General features: G+C 37.7%; 1 protein-coding gene and 1 long non-coding RNA gene across 2 annotated transcripts in view; one reads left to right on the top strand and one right to left on the bottom strand.

Annotated features, from left to right (window-relative positions):
• Positions 1–8,085, top strand: part of LOC109361109 (endoplasmic reticulum-Golgi intermediate compartment protein 3-like) — a 12,275-nt gene extending 4,190 nt beyond the window's left edge. Inside the window, exons 6-13 of the mRNA XM_019606429.1 lie at positions 4,307–4,399; positions 4,824–5,003; positions 5,122–5,189; positions 6,104–6,155; positions 6,426–6,479; positions 6,565–6,648; positions 7,441–7,507; positions 7,767–8,085. Of these exons, the coding sequence (XP_019461974.1) occupies positions 4,307–4,399; positions 4,824–5,003; positions 5,122–5,189; positions 6,104–6,155; positions 6,426–6,479; positions 6,565–6,648; positions 7,441–7,507; positions 7,767–7,858 (690 nt within the window). The 3' untranslated portion in view covers positions 7,859–8,085. The remainder of the gene's footprint in view (positions 1–4,306; positions 4,400–4,823; positions 5,004–5,121; positions 5,190–6,103; positions 6,156–6,425; positions 6,480–6,564; positions 6,649–7,440; positions 7,508–7,766) is intronic.
• Positions 5,369–5,820, bottom strand: LOC109361110. Its single transcript, XR_002109262.1, has 2 exons — positions 5,619–5,820; positions 5,369–5,536 (listed from the first exon to the last, which is right to left on the bottom strand). It is a non-coding gene; the product is annotated as an uncharacterized LOC109361110 (long non-coding RNA).

Genomic DNA, 9,041 nt, shown 5'->3' with positions numbered 1-9,041 from the left:
CTTGGTTGTGCACAGGAAGACTCAAACGGGGTATTCTAAGTCTTTTGGTTCTTCCAGAACAAATTCCTATAGCAAGGTGGTTACCCTGGAACCAACTGCCACTAATAGTTCGAAGAAGGAGGGTTCATCTATAGGAAGTGTGACCACTCCCCTAAGGAATACTCTGGACCTGGGAAATTCGAGAATGGGGGGGGACTACAGAAGATTATCTAGTGCAGAGATGAAGGAGAAGAGGGAAAAAGGGCTCTGTTTTAGGTGTGATGAGCCCTTTACCAGAGATCATAGGTGCAGAAACAAGCAATTCCATATGCTACTGATGGCTGATGAAGAGGATTCTGAAGAAAAAGAAATGGATGAAGAAGAGAACTCAGTGGCAGAGGTTAAGACTCTTCACTCATTACAACTGTCCTTATACTCTATGAAGGGGCTCACTTCTTCAAGATCTTGGAAGATCAGAGGGATTTTAAGAGAGACACCTGTAGTAGTGATGATAGATTGTGGGGCCTCTCATAATTTCATCTCAAGGCAATTAGTGGAGGATTTACAGCTTAAGGTGGAGGAAACCAGGACTTATGTGGTGGAAGTAGGGGATGGGCATCACATACAGTGCCAAGGTAAGTGTGCTAAGCTTAAATTTCTCATGCAAACACTTGAAGTGATTCAAGACTTTTATCTCTTTGAACTAAAGGGGGTGGACATGGTTCTAGGCTTAGAATGGTTGGCTAGCCTTGGGGAGGTAAGGGCTGATTTTGGGAGGATGAAATTATCAGTCAGAAAGGAGGGTGCTAACATTACTATAGTTGGGGACCCTTCTCTAACTAAGGCTGAATTATCACTGGGCTCTTTTATGCAAGTACTGCTAGAGGAGGGAAGAGGTTTACTCCTACAGTGTGAAGAGGCTTCACCAACCAGAACAGAGGAGGTGCTTCCAGCAGAATTGGAGGAAGTGCTGCATCAGTTTCAGTCTGTATTTCAGGATATCCAGGGCCTTCCTCCAGTTAGGAGACAGGACCATGCTATTCATTTGAAGGAAGGGGCAGGGATCCCTCATCTTAGGCCCTATAGGTGCCCTTATTATCAGAAATCAGAAGTGGAAAGGTTGGTAGCTGAGATGTTGGAGGCTGGAGTCATTAGGCCAAGTATTTCTCCTTATTCTAGCCCTATAATTCTGGTCAAGAAGAAGGATGGAGGGTGGAGATTTTGTGTGGATTACAGGGCTCTTAACAAGATAACCATCCCTAATAAATTTCCCATACCTTTGATTGAAGAGCTACTGGATGAGTTAGGAGGGGCTAGGGTCTTCTCTAAGTTGGATTTGAAGTCTGGGTATCACCAGATTAGGATGAGGCCAGAAGATATAGAGAAGACAGCTTTTAGAACTCATGAGGGCCATTATGAGTTTTTGGTGATGCCCTTTGGGCTAACCAATGCTCCTTCCACCTTCCAATCTTTGATGAATGAGATCTTGAAGCCTTATCTCAGAAAATTCACACTAGTGTTCTTTGATGATATCTTGGTTTATAGCCAGGATATGGTTTCTCATAGCCAACATTTAGGGTTGGTCTTGGAACTGCTGATACAGAATTCATTCAAGGCAAATCCCAAAAAATGCAGTTTTGGTCAATCTAGTATTGAATACCTGGGGCATATTATCTGTGAAGGAGGGGTATCTGCTGATCTTTCTAAGGTAAAGGATATGATCTCTTGGCCTGTTCCTACCAGTATTAAGGGGTTGAGAGGGTTCTTGGGGCTCACAGGTTACTACAGAAAATTTGTCCAAGATTATGGAAGAATGGCAAGGCCACTTACTGAACTACTCAAAAAAGATGCCTTTAATTGGTCTGAGGATGCCAATGCTGCTTTTGAGAAGTTAAAGGGGGCTATGGTTGAATTACCTATGTTAGCTATTCCTAATTTTAATAAGGAATTTATAGTGGAGACTGATGCTTCCAGTAAAGGCTTAGGTGCAGTATTGATGCAGGAGGGAAGACCCCTAGCCTTTTGGAGTAAGGGTTTGTCTTGTAAGGCTCAGCAAAAGTCTGTGTATGAGAGGGAATTAATGGCTTTGGTGCAGGCTGTCCAGAAATGGAGGCACTACCTTATGGGCAGACATTTCATCATCAGAACTGATCAGAGGAGTCTGAAATTTTTGACAGAACAAAGGCTTTTTTCTGATGATCAGTTTAAGTGGGCAGTGAAGTTGGTAGGTCTGGATTTTGAGATACAATTTAAGCCTGGCAAGGAAAATCCTGTTGCTGATGCTCTGTCCAGGAAATTAATGTATGCTGCCATTTCTATGGTTAATAATGAGGAGGTGGAGCTATGGATTCAAGAGTTACAGTTGGATCCTAAATGGAGAAGAGTAATGCAAGATTTGGTAATTTCTGCTGATTCTCACCCAGGCTTTGAACTGAAAAAAGGGGTCCTCTACTACAAAGGAAGGTTGGTTTTGTCTAAGGGTTCCAATAGAATTCCCCTAATCTTGTCTGAATGCCATGATACCCCTTCTGGAGGGCACTCAGGGTATCTAAGGACCTACAAGCGAATTGCAAGCTTCCTATTCTAGGAAGGAATGAGGACTGATATTAAAACCTTCATAGCAGAATGTGATGCCTGCCAGAGGAACAAATATTCAACCTTGGCTCCTGCAGGGTTGTTGCAACCCCTTCCTATCCCTCAACAAGTTTGGATGGATGTCTCCATGGATTTCGTAGGGGGTCTACCTAGAGCTAAGGGTAAGGACACTATTTTTGTAGTGGTGGATAGACTTACCAAGTATGGACACTTCTTTGCCTTGGGGCACCCCTACTCAGCCAAAGATGTAGCTGCTGTATTCTTGCAAGGAGTAGTCAAATTGCATGGTTTCCCTAATTCAATCATTTCAGACAGAGATCCCTTATTCTTGAGTCATTTTTGGAAGGAGTTGTTTAAAATGGCTGGTACACAATTGAAATTTAGCACTTCTTATCATCCTCAAACAGATGGGCAGACTGAGGTTACTAATAGGTGCCTAGAGACTTACTTGAGGTGTTATGTGGGTCCAAGACCCAAGCAGTGGGTAGAGTGGTTGCATTGGGCAGAATTTTGGTATAATTCCAACTATAATCAATCAGCTGGAATGACCCCTTTCAAGGCCCTATATGGGAGGGAACCTCCCCTGTTAATCAGAGCAGGGACTATACCTTCTAGAGTGGAGGAAGTCAATTGTTTTTTTACTGAAAGAGATAGAATCATAGAAGAATTGAAGACTAATCTGGCTAAGGCACAAAACTACATGAAGCAAGTAGTTGACAAACATAGAAGAGCAGTGGAATTTCTGGTAGGAGATTGGGTGTTCCTCAAGCTACAACCTTATAAACTAAAGTCCCTAGCTGCTAGACCGTTTGCTAAATTAGCTCCCAGGTACTATGGCCCCTATCAAGTGGTTCAGAAGGTAGGAGAGGTGGCATATAAACTGGATTTGCCTCCTAAATCCAAGGTACATCCAGTCTTCCATGTTTCATTGCTAAAAAAGGCACTTAAATCCCATCAGCATTTTCAGCCATTACCACCAATGCTCAATGAAGAATTGATACTAGAAGTAAATCCAGAGGACATCATGGATTGCAGGGGTATGGAACAGGGCAGGCCAGAAGTCTTAGTCAAGTGGCAGAATCTCCCTGAGCATGACAACACTTGGGAGACAGCAGCCAGTGTCCAAGCTAATTTTCCAAACTTCCAACTTGAGGACAAGTTAAAAAGTTTAGGGGGGGTAGTGTTAAGACTCAGAACAAACCTGAGTTGAAACACGTGTATAAAAGAGGTAAGAGGAAAACGTGGTTGTTAAAATAACCAACTTTCCCTCCTAATTCTCTGGTAGTTATGACAGTTAGGGAATCTATTAATAAGGAGGTTAGCTTAGGGGTAGAGGTATTGGATAGTTAGTAACTGATTGAGGAATCAGTAGGGGAATTGGATCGTGGGATCCACTATCTTGTATCTACTTCACTATTCTGTAATTCTTTCTTTCTCAATAATAATCATAGAACCCTACCACAAGTCTAGCTGACTGTGGGTTAGGGGCAATTTCTTCTATTCTGTCTAATTTTTCCTTACCTAGATACCAGTGCTTATCAGATTTTTTGGGAGAGATACTTTCCTATCTAATAATATTTTTTATTTGTAGATTTAAAAGTGTTCTCATTTTAAATTTATGTTAAGAGTTATTTTTTATATTAAAGATATTTTCTTTTATAAATATAATAAGTGTGTTTTATTGTGCATTGTGTGCCATCTCATGTGCAACATTTCTCTTTCTCATATACAGTCAGATGATCACTGTTGTAATTCTTGTGAAGAAGTGCGCGATGCATATAAGAAAAGAGGCTGGGGAATGACAAATGCGGATTTGATTGATCAGGTCGGCTTGATACTCTCATTCTATTACTATTTCTACACTGGAATTTTTCATGAATTCAAATGCCCCACTTGTGAGCCTATAGAATTTTTATTTATAGACATAATGTGTTAAGGAGTTACAGACAGGTGTATGTGTGGAGAGAAAGAGAGAGATCGTATTTGTATTAGAGGTAAGTTCATACAATTGTATATTTGAATCACTTGATTCACCACAAAATCTTCCTCCTAATTAACAGCAATTAATAGCCTATTCAAACTTGAATAAACTTTTCCTTAATACTTCCTAATATTCTTAACTGTACACATGATACAAATTATTTCTTTCTATTTGTTTGTCTGGTTTCCAAGCTTTCGAAATCATCGTCTCATTGTAATGCATTTGGCAACCTACAATATAACATTCTGACAGAATAGTTTTGTTTTAGTGTAAAAGAGAAGGTTATGTGCAAAAAGTAAAGGATGAAGAAGGTGAAGGGTGCAATATTCATGGATCTCTTGAACTTAGTAAAGTGGCTGGAAACTTTCATTTTGCAACTGGGAAAAGCTTTCTTCATTCAGCTATCTTTTTAGCTGATCTGCTTGCTTTACAGGATAGTCATTTTAATGTATGACCGAACTGGATTTCCGATATAACTTGGCTTAATAAATATTAGTTGATATGTCAATGTTTTTTCTTTGCTTCTAATCAAATGATTGATTTTCAAAGTATGGTTTTTGATGCAGATAAGCCATACGGTCAACAAATTAAGTTTCGGTAACCACTACCCTGGATTGGTAAATCCTCTTGATGGGTAATTTTCTCTCTCTTTCTTCTCCAGCAGAAAACTTTATTTTCTGGTGACAAGGATGGCATATGACCTAAGTGTTTTTACGTAGTGAAATTCGTAAATTTGTATCTAATGACATAAAATGTAATTTGGAAGTGCGTTTACCACAGAGAACCCTCTACCTACTACTTATACAGTTCCCATGTATTCATTCAAAAACTAAATAGATTCGATAACTAAGCTGTTTCTTCATGGATTTTGTATGGTCAAACTGTCATTCTTACCCTTATTCATTCTCATACATGTTGAAAGAATACATTCATTTGATGAAGCTGAACCTTCAATTCAAATGGTTCGGCACCAAAATTAGCCTTCAACTCAGCTAAACCAAATAATAGGCTCTTCCCATTCTCTGAACAGGTATAGTTGAGCAAGGGTAGAAGGACTCTTGACCACAAAAGCATCCATGTGTTTATAACTAAGCTAACGAATCTATTTGTCTTGACAGTACCTCGAAGTAAGTTGTTGCCTCCTTACAACATAAAAGGGAGTATTGTATAGGTTTTCTTAAAAGAGGGTAGGTTTAAATGGTAACTGGAAATGCAAAATACAGTGGACGGAGAGTAATTTGCTTGTAGTTCTAATGTAACAAAAAATTGAAGTCACTGGCATATATGTATATATATATTACATACTTATCATTTAATTTTTAAATATATCTTGCTGTATCGAAACTTTGCTGTGAAAATTTAGAAGAAGCTGCTAATGCTGAATTTATTAGACAAATTCACTTCTCTCTTCCCTCTCCCTAGTGATAAATTTTTTATATGAATAATGTATTATACCTAAACAAGCAACAGCCTTTATAAAAGAAAATGCTATGACCAAAAATTTGTCTTCCAACCATTTAACCTCTCGTTCTTTCCTTTTGTTTGCAGTGTAAAATGGGTGCAGGGACCAACCCCTGGTATTTACCAGTATTTCATAAAGGTTGGTACTATCACATGATATTTTCCCCATTAAATTTCTTGTTTGCATGTTAAGTTTATTACCTAAATGCTTGTATTTATTTATTTTATTCAATATTGCGAAATATATGCCTGCTGTGAGAGTTATTTGCTAAAACATAAACTACTATTTTTATGGAAACTAACAAGTATCAATTTTATCATATGCTTGTGCTATATTAACCCTGGTCCTGCATTTGTCTTGCATACACCATGAGAGTATCAGAAAATGAACATTTGGAACTCATTGCAGGTGGTCCCGACAATATACACCGACATTAGAGGTCGTGTTACCAATTCAAACCAGGTATTGTCAAATATCATAAACTTAATGTTATTTCATGTTGTTTGTTGGATACTGCCTAAGTAGCATTATAAATGTTACTGCGCAGTATTCTGTGACCGAACATTTCACGAGTTCAGAGCAAGGTGCAATTCCTGGAGTTTTCTTCATTTATGACATATCTCCAATCAAGGTAAAAATGCTTAATTTTATCAGCAAATCAGTAGAAATATTTTCGGGTTTTGTTGTCTTTTTCCCATGATCACACTGGAAGTTTGTATTTTTTTACTTTAGTTTGATATCGACAATCATGTTAAAGGTAGACTTTTCCAATTAATTTATTAATGGTTCTGATTTCTGAATATTTGTGGGTAGTACACATCTAGTCTAGAGGTTGAGTAAGGAGGTTTACGACATCACATACACGAGGGGAAATGTCTTTATTGGGTGGTTGGAACACTTAAGAGAGACGAGTCGGTTCGAAACGATTATACTAGCATAAGAATAATGTACCATGTGATTGGTTCTAAAGTTAACTCTAGACAAGGTAGAGTTATTGGCTCGTTGAAAGATACAGATTATTGATCAACTATGGCCAGATATTCAAATTAAATTTGCTGTGTTCAGCTATGGAGACTTTCGTCAAGTAACATTACAGTTTTTCGTGGCCATATTGACCACTTACACCAATGACCTCAATTATGTTATTGAAGCTGCTGCTAGACACATAATAGAACAAATGTTGCATGCTTTTGTGTGCTGAAGCACCTACAAATATTCCAATTCCCTTCCATTTAGGATTTCCCCAAAATATAATACATCCTGCTTATTTATGCGCGGTTATATAACTATCATCTTCCTATTAGGTGGTGGATCTGTAAGAACTTATCATAAATCAACTAATGCACATTGTTCTGTACTTTGTATATAAAAAATAGTGAACTTTGTTATTTGTTCTTTTGGTAATTGATGTTTTATGTTGCAGGTCACCTTTAAAGAGGAACATATTTCTTTTTTGCACTTCTTGACCAATATTTGTGCAATTATTGGAGGTACTTCCTTGTTCTCTCTCCCCCTCCTAACTTGTGGCTTCTACATTTGCCCTCTATTGGAGAACTAATGTTTGATGAATGCATGAACACCCCTCCCTCTCCCTCGCTACACGAGTTTATATCGACCCACGTTTACAAATCAGCATTTGTCTATGTCTATATCTTAATCATATGCTTGCTATACTCTATAATATATATCCACTTTTATGTGCATTAGTGTGTCACAAGATTAAGAATGGATTTAAACATTGTTATGTAGGTATTTTTACTATAGCTGGAATAGTAGATGCATCAATATATTATGGTCAAAGGACAATCAAGAGAAAGAGGGAGATTGGAAAATATAGATAATATTATCATTATCCTCCACAAGAGCTCTAATGTGATGGCATATTTATGCTAACTCCAAGGTTAAGAAGAGTTTTGGGATTCTTTTGATGAATGAAGTTGTTTTCTTTTTTGGATCCTGATTTATCCTTTAATGTGTAGCAATTTCATTCAATTCTAAGCTATAATGTAGCCAAGATTTTCATGATATTTGAAGAAATTGGATATGTTACCTTGGTGATGCTGTGACACTATGCCATGATTTAATGGTTTTTATAAAATCATAAACACCCTGGAGAGAAAAAGTAGTAATTAATTATTTTAAATATGAACATAAAACTAGTCATGGATAATTGCTTAATACTTTACTCTTAACAATACTTATGTGATACTTTTTCCTAACTTACTTAGGGTTGGCATGGTCTTTTTACTTATTTTGTATGATTAATAACAGGGAATATAATTTAAGTCCTAATAGGGTACGAGCTTTTCACACTGCCAATATATATTAATATGTTAAAAATAATATTAAAAGAGTGATGTACTAATATTATAAACTCAAAACAATAAATATCTATAATACAGGAGAATATCTTTTGTCTCAAAAGAATGTACTATTCTACATGATAGTACTTGTGACTGGTAAAAAATATACTTAATTATTATAAGATAGCATATATGCTCCAGGATAATACACTGCAGATCCTTCTAGGTTGCATATAAGAATTTTTATGTGGATTCACACCAAACTAGATCCTCTGGCTTCTGAGTTGGCGCATGACTGTATGAACCTAAGTGGAAAAGTTGAGTACAACTTTTTACTCTAGGAGTATCTACTACTTCTCCTGGGGAAAATTACTGGGATAGTGTAGTTTGACTACATTATCCTAGCTTTGGGGTAGGTTTTGAATTATTTACGGGATTGGGGTAGAATTTAGTGGATCTCGTGGACACCATCCACGACTTTGTCAATGTCGTGGACCACATATATGATTTCCCTGGAAAGTCGTGGACCACATCCACGACTTTCCTGCCATGTGTCAGGTTAGTGTAACTCGTGGACCACATGCACGACTTTCATGGCAATGTCGTGGATAAGGTCCACGAGATCCATGCAATGTCATGGATACGGTCCACGATTTCCAAGTCTATATATATTTTTATCCCCGAGTGTAAAACCACACTGGAGGAAGAATTGAACCGTATA

This window comes from Lupinus angustifolius, chromosome LG11 (genome assembly GCF_001865875.1).
Source record: "Lupinus angustifolius cultivar Tanjil chromosome LG11, LupAngTanjil_v1.0, whole genome shotgun sequence".
NCBI lineage: Eukaryota > Viridiplantae > Streptophyta > Magnoliopsida > Fabales > Fabaceae > Lupinus > Lupinus angustifolius.
The sequence above is the reverse complement of the archived record's forward strand: the minus strand, read 5'-3'. Positions and strand labels throughout refer to the sequence as shown.